The sequence below is a fragment of the Dasypus novemcinctus genome, chromosome 13 (assembly GCF_030445035.2).
Source record: "Dasypus novemcinctus isolate mDasNov1 chromosome 13, mDasNov1.1.hap2, whole genome shotgun sequence".
NCBI classification, from domain to species: Eukaryota; Metazoa; Chordata; class Mammalia; order Cingulata; family Dasypodidae; genus Dasypus; species Dasypus novemcinctus.
The window spans coordinates 60,336,521-60,355,817 of NC_080685.1; the positions used below are offsets into that span (position 1 = coordinate 60,336,521).

Sequence of the window (19,297 nt, forward strand, 5' to 3'; positions counted from 1 at the left end):
TATAATGAGATTAAAGCTGTTTTCATGCTGTCTGACATAATATCCATTCTGCAACCCATAGATCAAGGAATCATTCAACCCAAGTCCTGTTATTTAAGAAATGTATTTCATAAGTTATAGGTGCCGTAGATAGTGATTCCTCAGATGGTCTGCACAAAATCAATTGATAACCTTCTGGAAAGAATAAACCATTCTAGATGCCATTAAACACATTCATGACTCATGGGGGAAAGTCAAAATATCAACATTAACGTGAGTTTGGAAAAGTTGATTCCAACCCTCATGGATTACTTTGAAGGTTCAAGACTTCAGTGGAAGAAGTAACTGCAGATGTTTCAGAAATAACAAGAGAACCAGAATTAGAAGGGGAGCCTGAAGATGTGACTACATTGCTGCAATCTCATGAAAAAACTTTAACAGATGAGGAGTTGCTTCTTATGAATGAGCATAGAAAGTGTTTTTTTGAGAAGGAATCTGCTCCTGGTAAAGATGCTGTGAATATTGTTGAAGTGACAGCAAAGGACTTAGAATATTATATCCACTTAGTTGATAAAGCAATGACAGGGTTTGAGAGGACTGACTCCAGTTTTGAAGGAAGTTCTATGTGGGTAAGTTATCAAACCGCATCGCATGCTACAGAGAAATATTTTGTGAAAGGAAGAGTCAATCGATTAGGCACATTTTATTCTTGTCTTATTTTAAGAATTTGCCACAGCTACATAAACCTTCAGCAGTCCCCACCCTGCCATCAACATAGAGGCAAGACCTTCCACCAGCAAATGATTATGACTTGCTGAAGGCTCAGATGATGGTTAGCATTTTTTGGCAATAAAGTATTTTTTAATTAAGGTATGTACATTGTTTTTTTTAGGCATAGGGCCATTGCACAGTTACTATAGTATAGTGTAAATACAACTTTTATATGCACTGGGAAGCCAAAAAATTTGTGTGACTAGCTTTATTGCAGTACTTGCTTTATTGAGGTAGTCTTGAACTAAAGCCACAATATCTCCAAGGTATACCTGTACTCCCCTCCCCTAACTTTTATGTAGTTCTTGTCACAAATAGCATGTTTGTACACTATGAGCCCAAAATCTTTGATTTATCATTGATTTTATGCATTTGCCTTTTAACTTCTGTAGGAAGTAAAAAAGTGAAGTTACAAACCAAAACTGCACTAGTACTAGTATTTATATTTACCCATGTTGTTACCCTCATTGAGATCTTTATTTATTCATTTGACGTTGATCTGTTGTCTATTGCCCTTTTACTTGCATCCTGTAGAACTCTCTGTAACGTCTCTTGTAGAGCCAGACTAGTGGTGATAAACTTTTGTTTATCTAAAAATGTCTTAATCTTCCCACATTTTTTAAAGACAGTTTTGCCAGCTATAGAATTCTTGATTGGCAGTTTTTTGCTTTCAGCATTTTAAATACGTCATCCCATTGCCTTCTTGCCTCCATGGTCTCTAATGGGAAATTGGCATTTAATCTTATTGAAGCTCCCTTTTATGTGATACATTACTTCTCTCTTGCAACTTTCAGAGTGTTCTTTCTTTATTTCTAGCATTTCAGTTTTATTATAATATGCCATCGTGTGGATCTATTTGGATTCATCCTTTTAGGAGTTCGTCAAGCATCTTGGATATGTATATTGATGTCTTTTGTTATTTTGGGAAGCTTTCAGCTATTATTTCTTCGAATATTCTCTCATCCCCTTTCTTTCTTCCCTTTCTAGGGTTTGCCTAATGTGTATATTGATATGCTTAATGGTGTCCCCCAGGATCCTCAGACTGTTTACTTTCTTTTCATTCTTCTCTTTGCTCCTCATAGTGAATGACTTTGTCTTCTCTTCAGGTTTACTGCCAGCACCAATCTGCTGTTTAACTCCTCTAGAGGATTTTTCAATTTCTCTTACTGTGGTCTTTAACTCTATTAGGTGCCTTTCCATAATTTACTTTTTTATATGGATATAGATTTTATTAACTATATATTTTTTCTCCCCATCGCCCCACCCTACTGTTTTTACTGTCTGTTTCCATTTGTTGTGTGATCTTCTGTGCCTGTTTTCTCTTTTTGTATTCTCTTCTCGTTTTCTCCTCTAGGATTCACTAGGATTCCATCCTGGGGACCTCCACTGTGGAGAGAGGTTCTCTGTCACTTGTGCCACCTTAGTTCTTGGTTTCTGTCGCATCTCACCCTGACTTTCCCCTTTATCTCTCCTTTTGTTGTGTCTTCATTGTGCTGCATGGCTCACCATGCAGGCACGTCTTTACCAGGAGGCCCCAGGGATCGAACCTGGTTCCTCCCATATGGTAGGTGGAAGCCTAGTTACTTGAGCCACATCTGCTTCCCCATAATTTACATTTCTATTGACATTTTCTGTGTGTTCTTTTGTTATTTTCCTGATTTTATTTAGCTTTTTGTCCATGTTTTTCTTTAGCTCCTTGAGCCTATTTAGGATGACTTTTTAAAAAGACTTTGGTATATCCCAGGTTTGGTCTTCCTCATTGATGGTTTCTAATGCTTTAATCTTCTTTCGTGCCTGGGCCGTGGCTTCCTGTTTTTTTTGTACATTTTTTAACCTTTTGATGAAACCTGGGAATTTTGATATTTTTATGTGTTATTGCTGGAATTTAGACTCTGGGACATCTATACCTTAAGCTAGTATCCAGTTATTGCTCTGAGAGAGCTTTCCTTGTTTACCAGGAGCTGACAACAACAATAAAAAAAGCAGAAGGATAAAAAGGAAATATTTTTCCCATTGTTTGCAGATTGACTCGTTGGAGTACTTTCCTTCAGGCCTTATCCTTTGCAGTGAGTTTAGACAATAGTTCTAGGTCAACATGTAGGGGCTGCTATGATCCTTTCTGCACACGGGTCTTGTCTTGGGCATGGGTGTGTGACCCTAGAAATTTCCATCATCCCCTCTTCACTGGGAAACAGTTTCCTCACCTTCCTGGGCACTGCATTCTATGTCCTACAAATGACCAATCTCTTGCCCCAAGCAGCATAACTTGACTGCTCTTCCACAGCATTTTGTAGGAGAGCTCTTTGAATGACCTCTACATGCAGGACAAATTCTGGGATGGAGAGACCTTCAGTCTACCACCAAGACAGACATGTTCCCAGTTTGAGCAGGAGTGTTATACTACACTGCTCCCTCCAGAACTATGACCAAGGATTCCCAGAGAGATGCACTGGCTGGCTCCATGCAAAATCCATGAGGGATGCGGGAGGGACCAGCAAGGGAATCATGAGATCCTACTGCTTTTAAATGGCCTTTTTCTTGATTCAGCACTTGACCTGTTACTATAGTTCTTTGTTTTCTGGAGCTTTTAGGAAGATGTTTCTGTCAGTTCTTTGCTGGTTGTTCAGAGCTTCTCTGGGGAGGCAGGTGGGAGATGGAACTCCAAGGTTTCTCATTCCACCATCTTGATTGCTTCTGCTAGATTTTTTTTTCTAAGATTTATTTATTTATCTATTTCTCCCCACCCCTTCATTGTTTGCACTTGCTCTGTCTGTTCGTCTTCCTTGTTTCTTTAGGAAGCACCAGGAACCAAACCTGGGACCTCTAATATGGGAGGGAGGTGTCTAATTGCTTGAGCCACCTCCATTCCCTGCTTTGTTGTGTCTCTCATGTTTTTCTTCTTGTGTCTCTTGTTGCATCAGCTTGCTGTGCCTGCCCATTGCACCAGCTCATCGCGTCAGCTCACTGTCTTGCTCGTCCTCTTTAGGAGGCACTGGGACCCTCTGCTTCCTGCTTTGTGTCTCTCATTGTGTTTTTCTTCTTGTGTCTCTTGTTGTATCAGCTTGCTGTACCTGCCCATCGCACCAGCTTGCTGTCTTCTTTAGGAGATACCAGGAACTGAACCAGGGAACTTCCGTGTGGTAGGCGGGAGCTCAATCACTTGAGCCACGTTTGCTTCCCCTCTGCTAGATTTTTGACAGATGTTATTTCATTTACTCCTCTTAAGAATACTATGATGATAGGTGTTGGAAACCCTGTTTTGCGGATAAGAAAACTGAAACTCAGAAAGGTTAAATAAGTTGCCTTCATTAACATTTACTTTTTTTAAGCCAGTATCTGGACTATTGCAGGGTACTCCCAATATGTCTCCTTGTGCTCTAATCTTTCTCTGTCTATTCTTCAGCCACATGATAATCAGAGTGATTATTCTAAAATTTGCAGCCAGTTAGGTTATTTCTCTGTTTAAAAATCTTCACTAATCTCTCAGAGCATTCAAGATAAAGTCCCTCTATAAATGAGCCTTTGCTACATTTCCAGTCCTGTCTCTTGTCATTCCCTTCTTTTATCAATATTCCACTAATTCTGACTACTTAGAGTTCTCTAAGAGAAGCACATACTCTCTGTCTTCTGTGCTATTACATATGCTGTTCCTTCTTTCTAGTCACACACACCCTAATTTCATTTAATTCACTTTTACTTGACTTTTAAGAATCAGATCCTACCCCTAGCCTGATTTAGAGATTACTGCTATGTTCTCCACAGCACCCTGTATATAACTACCAGCCTCTATAATCCTTTTCCTTTTATAGGGCAGACTGTTTTATGTCTATGTTTAATTTTTTAATAAAATATTTTTTACCATAAAGTTCATCCTTTTAAAGTATACAGTTCTTTGTTTTTTAGTATGTTCACAAAGATGTTCCTTGATTACTGCTGTCTAACTGCCTAACCCCGAAAAGAAACCCTATGCCTATTAGCAGTCATTTCTCATTCCTTCTATCCCACCCTGCTATAGCCCATCCCCGGAAACTACTAATGTACTTTCTGTCTCTGAATTTGCCTCTTCTAAACATTTCCTATCAGTGGAATCGTACAGTATGTGACTTTTTTGTGTTTGGCTTCTTTTGCTTAGCATATTTTCAAGGTTCATCCATGTTGTAGTATGTATCAGAATTTCATTCTTTTTAAAGCTGAATTATTTCCATTGTATACTACATTTTATATGTTAAGGGACATTTGGGTTCTTTCTTCTTTTTGGCTACTAAAAATAATGCTGCTGTGAACATGGCATATATATGTTTTTGTGTGGACATGTTTTCATTTCTCTGGGGTACATACCCAAGAGTGGAATTTCTGGGTCATATGGTAATTCTACATTTAACTTTTAGCTTTATGAGGATTTGCCAACAGTTTTCCAAAGCAGCTGCACCAAGGGCTCCAATTTCTCCACATCCTCACCAATACTTGTTTTTATATATTTTTTAATTTATTTTTAAAAGGTACTTATATTACATAAAGAATACTTGTTATTATTTTTTAAAAGTAGCTTCCCTAGTAGGAACCATCTTACTTGCATCACAGTATTTAACAATCATGCCTAGCACACAATAGGTAGTCTACTGCATTTTTATTGAATGAATGATTTGCACATAACTAATAAGTGTTTGATAGGGACTCAAACCCATGTCCTACTGGCTCCAATACCTTTGTTATTTGTTGCATCATATCTTATATTTCATAGCTTTCTTATAAGATTTATCCTTTCTAAAACATTTATTAAACCAAACATTTGCATTCTCTTTTGATAGTACTATCATAGAAATATGCACAAGAAAAACAATGTGAAAAAAGAGACAGAAGTAACTTAACACTTGTTTGTTGTGGGAGAGGTCCAATAGGATATCACAAAAATAACACTTGAAGTGAATCTTGGAACTATTCATTAGGGAGACAGGGAAAGAAGGGCATTTCAGAAGTGAAAATACCATACAAAGAGGATCCCAAAATTTGGTTTATAATAGACTTCTAATAAACTTTTTTTATTCATTTAGTTAAAATGTATGTTTAATTTGAGCTGCCTGAACGATAGCCAAAAAAATAAGTTAACTAGACATTTGGATACATGAGCTTTAAAGTCAGGGAAAGGGGCAGAACTAGAGATATAGATTTGATGCTTGGTCTAAATGATGGCTGTTGAAGTTAAGGGGTTGCCTAAGATTACCCTGGGAGAGTATGTGGCATAAAAAGAGACCAAAAAGAAAACCCTAGAGAACACCATTTTAAGGAAAGACAGAAAAATTTAAAGTAAAAGAAACATAGTAAAACTTGTTAGGGAGATGGGAAAAGAAGCAGTAGAGAGTAGATTCATAAAATAGAAGGATATATTTTCTTTAATATTTAATGTTGGCATAATTTAAGGCTTACAGAAAAGTTACGAAAGTAGTACAAAATTCCTGAGTATCTTTCATCCAGATCCCCCTAATGTTAGTATTTTACTACCTTTGCTTTAGCAAGTAGGACTTTTAAAGGAGATAAAAGTCAAAACTGTCTACCATTGCAGAGAAATAAACTAGCCATTGGGTATGGCAATTATATGTTTAGATAGTTTAGCAAGACTAGTCCCAGTGAAGCAGTAGGATGAATGCACACTGTGATAAATTGTGACATTAATGAAAAACAAGATAATGGAAACTGAATAAAAATCCTTTCTACCAGAAGCATGATTTTTAAATGATAGCTTGAGAACTGTGGTTGCTCATCATGACTGTTTATTTCAAATTGAAACCTTCCTCTTTCCTACTCATCTTTTTCAAAATAGTTACTACTACTTAAATATTTAGCTCTATATGTTTTATATCTTTCTTCATTCATATCTTGATTATAAAATATAATCCCTTGGTCAAATAAATTTACTTTGAAGTTCAGATCCTTATCTTATTGTTATTTATTTATTTATTTCATTATATCCATGAGCAGGGGTAGTAGTGGTAGCAGTCGTCAAGAAAGCCCTTCAGTTCTATCTTCTAAGGAAAATGAGAAGAAACTTGTTCATGGTGAAAAGATGGAAAGTTCTATCGATGAACAGGTTCAGACTGCTGCAGATGATTCTCTACGAAGTGATAGCATAGCATCTCTTCCTGATGAGAAAGGTAACTTTCCTTTTCATATTTATGTATAATCATTTGTTTGGGGGGTATTCCAAAATCCTTTGGGTATACCAAAGGACTATCTGTGACTGAGATAGTTAATACAATTTATTAGATCACGGTGATAATATGACAGTAACTAAGCTAGTTAATCTAGGTAAAACATAATAATGAGGATAAGGTTATATGTCTGATGTACAGAGACAAATGAATCCTATCCAGGTGAAACTATTTCAAGGCCATCTACTATGCCAATAGTCCTTGCTGATACTGTACATGATTGTATCCTCATTCCAAGGCAAAACTAAATCTAGGAGATCATGTAAGTGGGTGGAGAATACATGTTCAACAATGAAAATAAAATTAGGTCTATCCCATTTATAGTGTGTATAACATATTCACAAAAAGGAGAATATATTATTAGAACTTCATTTTAAATTTGTCTGTGAAGACTTTAAACTTACCCTCATTTTTGAAGGACTGTTTTGCTAGATACAAAGTTCTTGGCTGGCAGTTTTTCTCTTTTGGTACCTTAAATACATCATGCCACTTTTTTCTTGCCTCCATGGTTTCTGATAAGAGGTTGACACATAATCTTATTGAGGTTCCCTTGCATGTAATGCTTTGCTTTTCTCTTGCTGCTTTTAGAATCCTCTCTTTACCTCTGATACCTGTCATTCTGAATAGTGGCTATCTTGGGGTAGGTCTATTTGGATTTTTTCTGTTTGGGGTGCTCTGTCCTTCTAGGATATCGATATTTATGTCTTTCATAAGGGTTGGGAAGTTTTCAGTCATTATTTCCTCAAATATTCTTTCTGTCCCTTTTCCATTCTCCTCCTGGAACACCAATAACACATATACTTGTGTGTTTTGCTTATCATTAAATTCCCTGAAATGCTTTCATTTTTTCCATTCTTTTTCTTTTTTCCTGTTTTTTCCAGTTCAGATGTTCTATTCTCAAAATCACTACTTCTGTCTTTAAGCAATTCAGATCCGCTGTTATGTGTCTCTAATGTATTTTTAATCTCATCCAGCATGTCTTTCATTCCCATAAGCTCTATTATTTATTATTTTATTATTTTTCTTTGTAGGCTTTCAACTTTTTTTTTTTTTTTTTTTTAGGAGGTACCAGGACTGAACCCAGGTCTTTGTACATGTGAAGCAGGCACTCAGCCTTTGAGCTACACCCACACCTCTCAAATTTTTCTTTATGCTCACACTTCTTAATATCCTTTATCTCTTTAGTCATATTTTCCTTCAATTCTTTGAATCGATTTAGAAGATTTATGTGATTGATTAATTGTCTTAAATCCTGCATTTTGTCAGGATATTTGATTTGTTCCTTTGGCTGGGCCATCTTTCCTCTTTCCTAGAATGGCTTGTAATTTTTTGTTGATGTCTGAGCATCTGCATATGTTGGTGAATTTACTGTGTTGGCCAGTTTCTCTCTCTTGTGTAATGTGTGTATGTTTGTGTGTGTGTGTGTATTTCCACAGCTCTTCTTTGATTTTTGGTTCAGCTTATTCTGAGTCTTTAAAATTGCCCAGCTTAAGTTATCAAAATCAGGCCAGGGACTCACTAATGGAACGCAGATTTTCTCCCAGGGGTGGGATAAAGAGAGACCTAAAAGCAGTTTTTCCTCCTTGCAGTTTCCTGGATGGCCAGCAGATGGTGCTCACTGGTGCACTTTTCCACAGAAATGTTTCTTTCAACCTCCACTTTCCAGTGTTTCTAGTCTGGCTAGAGCTGAGATTCTGGCTAAAGCTGAGATTCAGAGCAGGCTCTCCTGGCCAAATTCACTGAAGAAAAGTCCTTCAGCTCATCCTCTCTCTTCCCTTGTAACAGCTGACAAGGAGAAAGATGTCTCTTCCCCTCTCAGTTAGTTGTAGTGAGCCAGGGGTTTTATCCAGACTTAATGTCTTAAGGGTGGAGGGTAAGATCCTTCCTGGCCACCATGTGGGTTTAGTAACTCAAGTTTGTTGTTTTGGGTTCTTTGTCTCTCTGTCCCTTACCATTCTGGAAATTGTGCATCACTGTCCTAGTCTTCTGTCCCCCAGAGAAGATCCCTTGGACAGCTTTTGACCCTTTTTGTATTGCTTTTGTGAGAGTTGAGCCCTGCCTGCCTACTCTAATGCCATCTTCCCGGAACTCAATATTTAAATTTAAATAATGTAATAAGGACATGATTTCTTACAAATGATGATATGGTCAGATAAAGTAACTAGATTAACATTTAAACGTTAACTCTTCCTGGATCATAAACTAAAGTTGGAATCATAGTAAATCATGGGTAGTAAAAAACAGTACTGAGAGAACAGAACCTGGGGGAAAAAATGGTACCTGTTAGAAATTAAGCCAGAATATTAACAGCATCAATTCTATAACTTATTTTTAAGTAACTGACTCTTAGCAGTGTTTTGGTTGATAGCCTAGGACAGAAGTCTTCAAAATGGGATGGGCAAGAGAATCCTTGGAGTGCAAGAAGGAAAATTATTTGAATTTTTTTCTCATTCTTTTAAGAGTGTCTTTTTAAGTAAGTTTTATAATGAATATAATATATGAGTATAACTGTACATGTATGTAGTTTATAAATGTTGGGCATACTCAGATTTTATATTCATAGGCACAATCAAAATCTTTCGTGGACTAATAGATTAAAGACAAATGAAACTCATTTTAAGATCAGATCTTGTAGTGACAACTTCTGCATTGTGGAAGAAATAAAAACCTTAGAAAAATAATAGAGTAATTAGCTGTTATCTTTTTCCTATAGGACAAATTCAGTCTCTACTAAATTTTACCTTATTAATTAATAATATTACTTATAATTGAAATGCTGATGACAGATTTATTTATTGATAATGCCTGTGAGTTTCAGAAGGATAGGCACTAACCATATGAGTCTTGTTTAATGCTGTATCTCAAACATTGTCCATAGTGCCTAGCCTCCAATTACAGTAAGTAAATATTTGTCAAGTAGTTAATTTGAAATATCATGAACATGACTTTTTTATGTAATTAGCTTCTTTAAACAATATAAAATTAAATTACTCAGACTTCTACTTCTGGCCATGATGGAGGAACAGGGATCAGATTTACCCTCCCACTTAACATAACTTAAAAAAAGCAAAATATATGAAACATAAAATATATGAAAGAACTGTTTTCTAGATAGTGGACATCAGGCATTGTGCTGAGTGATTTATGAACAATGAGAAACAAATGAGATGAGCCCTGTGAGTGACCCAGCTTCTGCCAAAGATGATTGAGGGGACGGGATACCTAGATAGAGACCAGTTGTCTTTCTGAATTGAGGAGATGGTGTTAGGAGTCTGGAGAGTCCAAAGAGGATCAAGTTTGCAGAATACCAAAAACAAGGGACTTGAATAGAGAAAGAATTCTTAAGATCTGCAGTGTCCCCCTGAGACCTTCAGCTAATTACTAATCAGTATACTATTGTATATGATGCAAAAAACTACCTGAACCAGGGAAGAATCACCCCCCAAAAATTAGAAGGAGTATCCTCAGAGTTCACACATGGACAAGAATAGTTCCCATTCCCAGCTACCAGAATAGAAAATTGTGTAATTCATGAGGTAATATGGATTGAGTACTTAGAAGGGTTTTGTCTCATTTGTGGGGCAAAAACTGGCCCTAGACTAAATGTCCTCATATCCTGTTTTACAAAACTTAAAAAACAAGACCCAAGAGGATCAATCTATTTTCAAGTAGCTGTACCATCTACCAGAACAAACCTTAAGAATATTTATCAGAATACAAAAATCACCCAACCAAATGAAATTCACAATGTCTGTCATATAATTAAAAATCACCAGGCATTCAAAGAAGCAGGATAAGATGACCCATATTGAGAAGAAAATTTTGTAAATTGAAATTGGCTTAGAAATGAAATAGATTGGTAGACAGGACATTAAACAGTTACTACAACTATTTGCCATATATTCTGTAAGCTAGTGAAAAGATTGAACATGTAAGGTAGAGACATGGAAAATTTTAAAAAGACCCAAAGTAAACTTCTAGAGATGAACACTACAATGTCTTAAGAATTAAAACAAAAAAACCCACTATGCTGGATGAGATTAATGACAGATTAGATGTTGCCAAAGGAAATATTAGTCAACTTGGAGATACGGCAATAGAAACTATCCATAATGAAGCATACAGAAAAAAACAAGGTTTTATAAAAAAGGAAGAAACCATCAATGAGCCATGGGACAACAAATGTCCAAACATACATGCAGTCAAAGGAGGGAAGAGGAGAAGGGATAGAAAAAATATTTGAAGAAATAATGGTCAGTTTTTTCCCCCAAATTTTATGACAATTATAAAACAAAAGATCCAAGAAACTCATTAAACCCTAAACTCAAAAATCATGCTTGTGTGGGCGGCGGACTTGGCCCAGTGGATAGGGCATCCGTCTACCACATGGGAGGTCCGCGGTTCAAACCCCTTGACCTGTGTGGAGCTGGCCCATGCACAGTGCTGATGAGCGCAAGGAGTGCCGTGCCACACAGGGATGTCCCCGAATACGGGAGCCCCACTCGCAAGGAGTGCGCCCTGTAAGGAGAGCCGCCCAGCGCGAAGGAAAGTGCAGCCTGCCCAGGAATGGTTCCGCACACATGGAGAGCTGACACAACAAGATGACGCAACAAAAAGAAACACAGATTCCTGTGCCGCTGACAACAACAGAAGCGGACAAAGGAGATGCAGCAAAATAGACACAGAGAATAGACAACCAGGGTGGGCAGGGGGAGGGGAGAGAAATAAATAAATAATATTTTTTTTAAAAAATCATGCTTGTGTACATGATAATCAAATCACTTAAAACCAGTGTTCAAGAGAAAATCTTAGAAGTAGCCAAAGGGAAAAAATATAGTATACAAAGGAACAGAAATAAGGATGATAGCTATTTTCTCATCTGAAACAATGCAAGGCAGAAGAATACAGTAGAATTAATCTTTTAAGTATTGAAAGAAATTACTGTCGAAGTCTAAACCTAATTAAAATATCTTCCAAAAATGACAGTGAAAAAAAAAATGGTGAAATAAAAGCTTGTCATACATATAAAAGCTTAAAAAATTCACCACCAGCAAATCTGCATTATATTAAACGGTAAAGGAGTCTTTCAGGCAGAAGGAAAAAGATAACAGATGGAAATCTAGATTACATAAATGAAAGGAGCACTGGAGATGGCGTAAATATAAAATACTTTTTTCTTATTATATAAATGTCTTTAAAAGATAGCAAGAAAAACCGAACAAACCTGGAGCACTCATTTACCCATTAAAGCTACATTAATTTTTATGTACCATAAAGCTACAGTATTCAAAACAATGTGGTGCTTGTAAAGGATAGTCGTATAGATCAGTGGAAGAAAATAACCTAAAAATAGACCCCCACAAATACTGTCAATGATATTTTTTAAGAAAGGCACCAAGTTAATGGAGAAAAGGTAGTCTTTTCAACATTCTGGAATGATTGGAAGTCTATATGCAAATAATAATAAACTTAGATGCATACCTCACACCTTATACAAAATTAACTCAAAAAGTATCATTGATCTTAATGTAGAACATACTAAAACTATACAATTTACAAATTAAAATATAGGAGAAAATCTGTGGGACCTTGGGATTAGTGATGAGATTTTGGATATAACACCAAGAGCACAATCCACAAAAGAAAAAATTGATAAATTGCATTTAATAAAAATTTAGAAACTTCTGCTTTGTGAAATACACTGTTAAGAGAATGAAAAGATAAGCCATGGTCTGGGAGAAAGTATTTCCAAATCACATATTTGATTCAGGATTTATATCCAGACTGTATAAAAAACAAAGCAAAACAAAAACAACCTCTTAAATCTCAGCAATAAGAAAGCCAACAACCTAATTTAAAAATGGGCAAAAGATCTGTGCAGATACTTCACCAAACAAAATATACAGAGGCAAATAAGTACAGGAAAAAGTGTTCAACATCAGATGTTATTAGGGAAATACAAGGTAAAATCAGTGAAATAGATACCACAACATAACATGTCTGTTATAATAGAATGGCTAAAATCCAAAAATTTAACAGTAACAAATGATGGAGAGGATGCAGAGCAACAGGAACTCATATTCATTGCTGGTAAGAAGGCACCATGGTACAGCCTCTTTGGAAGACAGTTTTGTATAACATAAATTTAAAATATGACATAGCAATCACTTGCCTAGGTATTTACTCAAGTCGTTTGAAAATTTATGTCCAAACAAAAACTTCTATGCATGTGTTTAGCGGCATTAATTATGATCACTAAAAACTGGAGACAACTATGAAGTCCTTCACCGGAAATGGATAAGCAAATCACATGGTACAGCCATACAATGGAATACTATTCAGCAATGAAAGGTAACAAACTCGATTCACACAGCAACATGAATGAACCAAAAAGGCTGTGTATTGTAAGATTCCATTCGTATGGCATCCTGGAAAAGGCAAACTTTTAGAGATGGAAAAGAGATTACTGCTTGCCAGGGGTTAGGGAAGAGGAAGTGGTTGACAACAAAGTGGATGCACAGAGGAAATTTTAGGGCAAAGCAAGTGTTCTTTCTGTGTGGTATTTGGGATATATGACACTGCATTTGTCAAAGCCATAGAACTGTACATCGCACAGAGTGAACTTTAATGTATATAAACTGAACACACACACCCCAAACAGTTTGCCGGGGATCCCAGGATGGAATACAGTATGTGGATAATGAATGACTCAAATGTATTACAAATATACAGCACTGAAAGGATCGTGTGGTGAGGGCTGAGCAGACCTAAATAACTTTGGAAAATTATGTTTTAACTGAAATTATAAGCCTAAAGACTGTGCTCTAGTTCGTAAATTTGTTTCTCATGGGAGCAGAGGATATGAGTTCTTTTACGTATATCCTGGGTAAATGGATTTTGGATGGCAGGAGCATAGGAATTACAGATAAACTGGAAATAAAAATGAGAGTGAATGCTCTGGTATTATTATAGATTAGAGTCAGAGATATCAGTAGGAACTTATGTTTAGTTTAATATGTATGTACAGGCAAATAAATACAGAAACAATTATACATCTATATGTATACCCTGGAGAGTGTGTATATACTCAAAGAAATGGCTGATTCTAGGGCCAGGACAGAGGAATACAAGATGAGCCTGAACATCTTGTAGTACTATAAAATAAGGAAGTGTTGAATAAGCAAAAGATGGTAACCTGTCAAAGGTACAGAGGAGGCAGCCTGTAAGAACTTCTGTTTCAGTTAAGTACGGAATTAATGAGTTAAAAAAAAGTGATTTTAATTTACATCTCCTTTTTTTTTTTTTACTTTATATTGGCCATTTGATTTCATTTGTGAGGTATCTGATTATGACCATTTCTCATTTTTCTATACGAATATTACTGGTTTTCTAATTGATTTGTAAGAGCTCTTTATATGTGAAGTATGTAAATCCTTTACCAATATCCTGTGCTAGTATTTTGAGATATTTTTAGGGCTTTTTTCCTGGTTTGTTTGTAATATGAGTGAATTTTGTTTTTTATTCCATGCCTATTAATTGTTTGTGATCATTTTTATGAATTTATGTTGTATTGTCCTATAAAGGGCAACAAGGGCTAGTAATTGAAGACCTATTGAGAGCTGTCATAATGACAAAATCTATATTCACTACATTTTTGTAGATTCGACTTCTATCGCGACAGAATATTCCCTAAAATTTGATGAATCCATGACAGAAGATGAAATAGAAGAAAAATCATTTAGATCTTTACTACCTTCAGAGAGTCATCGCAGATTTAACATGGAAAAGAAAAGAGACCATCATGATGATTCGGATGAAGAAGCTTCCCCAGAAAAGACCACACTATCATCTGTCAAGGTGTGATTTAATTTTACCTGTGGAGGTATTTCATAAATGGTTGTGGTTGTGTTCTCGCAAAGATATGAGGATACATTTCATTTGTCAGGTACTTGAATGATTTTCCTAAAATATCAGGGTTTTTTTTTGTTATATCTTTGCTATATAATCTGGCTTCCCTTTCTATATAAAAACAAAATCCAGACGTATTCCTTGGAATGATATAAGGCCTTTGAGGATCTGGCCTATATTAGTTCTATAGATTTTTCACTTGTTTCACTCTTATAACACTTTATTCCATTTTTCAATTTACATTTGTATCCTTTTTCTTACTAAATGCAAGCCTTTTGGATAACAAGAACAAATTCATACCCAGTTTTGTATTCTTGGGAAAGTACCTAGTGTAAAATAATTGTTCATTAAAAATTTATTGGTTGGATAAATTAGCAGATTGAGTGTTACTCCCTCTCATGTGCTCTCTTTTGAAGACTGTTCTCTTACTTGGTTGGCAGACAGCCTTGTTAAACACTTTATTTTTATAAATGCATACCTTTAATAAAGTTAAGTTCTAAAATATTTACAAGGTGATAAACTTGAAATAAACTCTCTACTTTAGGAACTGAGCATGCCATTCTCAGGAGGACAAGATAGCTTCTCTAAATTTACTATGGAGATGGTACGACAGTATATGAAAGAAGAGGAAATGCGGGCAGCTCACCAATCTTCACTTCTGCGTCTCCGTGAAAAGGCCTTGAAGGAGAAAACTAAGGCTGAATTAGCCTGGCTAGAGCATCAAAAAAAGTAAGAATTTTCAAAGAATGTATTTTTTATTGTTCAATTTCTCTTTCCATGAAAAGGTAATACTTTGCTCTTTCAGATGTTTTTATTTCCTCAAGTACTTTAATCTTACCACCTCAGTTTCTCAAACTATAAAGATGGCAGTCCTCTTGAGTCATGTTGCTTTCAGGACCTCTTACTCATGTAAAATTTTGTTTGCATTTCTTTTTCATCACTTGACTAACTCTTATGTTCATTTCATACTTAATTCCTTTATTATGTTGTAAATCTCTCAAATTCCTTTATCTTTAAAGAATACAGCCTGGGGTTTGTGTATATTATGTAATGGGATATGAATTGCTGCCCAAAGCAACTGTTCTCCACATTTAAAAATGTTAAATTGTCTTGCAGACTTTTTAGTAGTCAGGAAGAAGTAACAATAGAAATTTAACCCAATCTCTGTCTCAATGGAAAATATTATTTGCAGACATCTACGAGACAAAGGAGAAGATGACAAAATGCCCCCACTGCGGAAGAAACAGCGTGGTTTGCTTTTAAGGTTGCAGCAAGAAAAGGTATGTGAGGAGAAAAGCCCTTTTAAGGCAAGTTAGATTGTGTAATATATTATTTTGCTTAATCTCTTTTTCCTATTAATTGCCTTATAGTTAGTTATTACCATATCATATTTAGTTGTTTTTGCATATATTACTGTAATTACTGGGGTTGCCTAATAATCTAGCATATTTTTCCTAAATTATGATTGTGTGTCATTGCTAACTTAATAGAATACAAAGTTAAACCTCTGTCTCCATGTAGTACCTTCTAAAATATTTCATTTGAAATGCAAACTTTAAAAAATTAAAGTTAAAAAATTTTTTTTATCAAGTTAACCTTAAGTTAGTTAACTTCTCTCTGCCTCAATATTCTCATCTGTAAAGTGAGGATAATAATAACGTACTTTGTAGTATTCTTGAGAAAAATATAAATGAGATAGTAAATGTATAAACTTAGAGTAGACCATGACACATGGTAAGTGCTCAGTAAATATTTATTATTTGAATTACAGTTTGCCACTTACAGCTGTGTAACCATGGCCGAGTAAAACTTGGTCAGTTAACTCTCTGAGACTTAATTTCCTCACCTGTAGGAGTGGGATTATACTTCACATGGTGGTTATAGGATTAAGTGAGATAATATTTATAAAATCTTCTCCCTTGCTGACATGACATTGAAAAAATTCTTAGCTTAATTTTGTGAAAACTAAATTACACCTTTTAAATCCAAAAAACTGATTTAAAATAACTTAAAATTTATTACCTAAATTAAGTAAATAACTTTTTACCGTGTTATAGTATCTATAAAATAGAAAGCTGACATGATATATAAAACTCTCTACATGAATTATTTTGAATAAGGAAATAAATATTTTTTAAATTTAACCATAGGAATATTAGAGGAAAAAAGAGTAAAACATTGGTCAAAATTACAAGAGAGAGAGATTGGCCTTCTAATGTAGGATAGATCACAGAAATCACAACAGAAAACAATTTATATCCCCTTGCAATTAGAGAAACCCTCAAGCCTAAAAATAACATCCTATAGGATATAAGTCACAGTAACAGGTTGCCCTCATATATAATGCTTGACCTAAAAAATTTTAAGTACATAGTTTTATTTAAAATCAATATGGAAATCTCTAGGCTCCAGAAAAAAGGAAGGTCTCCACAGACACCTGCAGGTTAACTGAAGCCATCCACAGGAACCATATACAAACTCTAAGTGGTGGGATTTCTACTCTTGGCCATCATTTTGGATCTCTACATGAAGCTGGGAACATGCAACATGTCTTTGATTTGATGAGGATTGAGTGCCAGTTTTTCACCAGAAACCATGGAGGCACGAAGATCATGGTATGAAATACTTAGAGTGATGAAAGGAAACAATTATCAAGTAAGAATTTTATATCTGGCAAGACTGTCTTTCAGAAATAAGGGAGAGATTAAAAGTGTCCCAAATAAAGGAAAGAGGAGGGAATTTGTCTCCGCTAGACTAGCCTTATAAGCAATGCTAAAGGAAGTTCTTCAGACTGAATGAAAAAGACACTAGGCATTAGATCAAAGCAGCATAAAGAAATCAAGACTTCCACTAGACTTAGTTATATGAGTAAATAAATGCCAGTACTCTTGTATTATTTTGTAATTCCACTTATTTGCTACATATAGGTGCTAAATACAAATGCATTAAAAGGTATGTTAAATTATGGTTTTGGGCATACAGGGTACAAAGATATAAATTGTAGCCAGTATAGAAGAACAGATGAGGGGGGATAGAGGAGTATTGAAACAGTGTATTTGTATGTGATTGAATATGATATCATGACACATCAAATATGATTACTATAGATGTAGGATGTTAAATTATAACCCCATGGTAACTACAAAGAAAATACATGAAAAATAAATTCAGGAAGAAATGAGTAGGATCTCAAAATTGTAAATGCAAAAGGCCAAATAAATAAGGAAGTAGGCATTGACAGAAGATTTGGGGGTACAAAAGGTATAAGACTTAGAAACCCAAAATAGCAAAATGGCAAAAGAAAGTCCTACATTATCAGTAGTGACTTTAAATGTAAATGAATTAAATTCCCCAGCCAAAAGTTAGAGATTGGCAGAATGGATTAAAAAAGGCCTGACTCATTTATTTGCTGTTTACAAGAGACTCAACTTAAATTCAAAGACATAAGTAGGTTGAAAGTGAAAGGATGAAAAATATATACCATGCAAGTAGTAACCAAAAGAGAGCTAGAGTAGTTATACTAATATCAGATAAAATAGACTTCAAGTAAAAAACTGTTACTAAGGATAAAGAGTTACTATATATTGATAAAGGGGTCAGTTCAACAAAGAACAAATAAATATGTATGCACCTAATAGTATCTAAACATATGTGAAGCAAATACTGACTGATTTGAAAGGAGAAATAGTTTTATATTAATAGTAGGAGATTTCAGTATACCACTTTCAATAATGGACATACCATCTAGACAGAAGACCAGTAAGAAATACAAGACTTGAATGATCCTCTGAACCAGCCAGACTTAACAGACATGCATAGAACATTTCACCCAACAGCAGCACAATACACATTCTTCTCTAATATACATAGATCATTATTCAGGGTAGACCACATCCTAGGTTACAAAACAAGACTCAATAAATTAAAAATAATGAAACCATAAAATGTATCTTCTCTAACCACAATTGAATGAAGCTAGAAATCAATAATTTCCACAAGTATATAGAAATTAAACAATGTACTCTTCAGTAACTTACGGTTCAAAGTAGAAATTACAAGGGAAATTAGGAAATATTTTGAGGTGAATGAAAATGAAAACACAACACACCAAAATTTATGGGATGCAGCAGAGGTGGTGCTGAGAGGGAAATTTGTGGCTATAATTACTGACATTTTAAAGGAAGAAATATCTCAGAGACCTGACTCAAAATTAAAGGATTAGGAAAAGACAAACTAAACCGAAAGCTAGCAATAGGAATGAGTATTAGAGCAAAGTAAATGAGATAGAGAATTAAAAAAAGCAATAGGGAGACAACAAAACCATAATTTTTGTTCTTCGAAAAGATCTATAGAGTCGACAAAACTTTAGCTAGACTGACAAAGAATCATAGGACATAAATAAAGTCAGAAATGAAACCAACCCCACAGAAATA

At 35.2% G+C, this 19,297-nt stretch overlaps 1 protein-coding gene across 4 annotated transcripts in view; it reads left to right on the forward strand.

Moving 5' to 3' along the window:
• CEP350 (centrosomal protein 350) overlaps nucleotides 1-19,297 on the forward strand; it is a 188,895-nt gene that overhangs the window by 85,330 nt on the left and 84,268 nt on the right. For 3 of the 4 annotated variants that reach the window (XM_058274815.2, XM_058274816.2, XM_058274817.2), the window contains 4 exons: nucleotides 6,727-6,899; nucleotides 14,617-14,813; nucleotides 15,409-15,593; nucleotides 16,057-16,144. In XM_058274815.2, the coding sequence (XP_058130798.1) occupies nucleotides 6,727-6,899; nucleotides 14,617-14,813; nucleotides 15,409-15,593; nucleotides 16,057-16,144 (643 nt within the window). Of the gene's footprint in view, nucleotides 1-6,723; nucleotides 6,900-14,616; nucleotides 14,814-15,408; nucleotides 15,594-16,056; nucleotides 16,145-19,297 lie in introns of all 4 variants that reach the window. The other variant, XM_058274814.2, reaches the window with a different exon arrangement.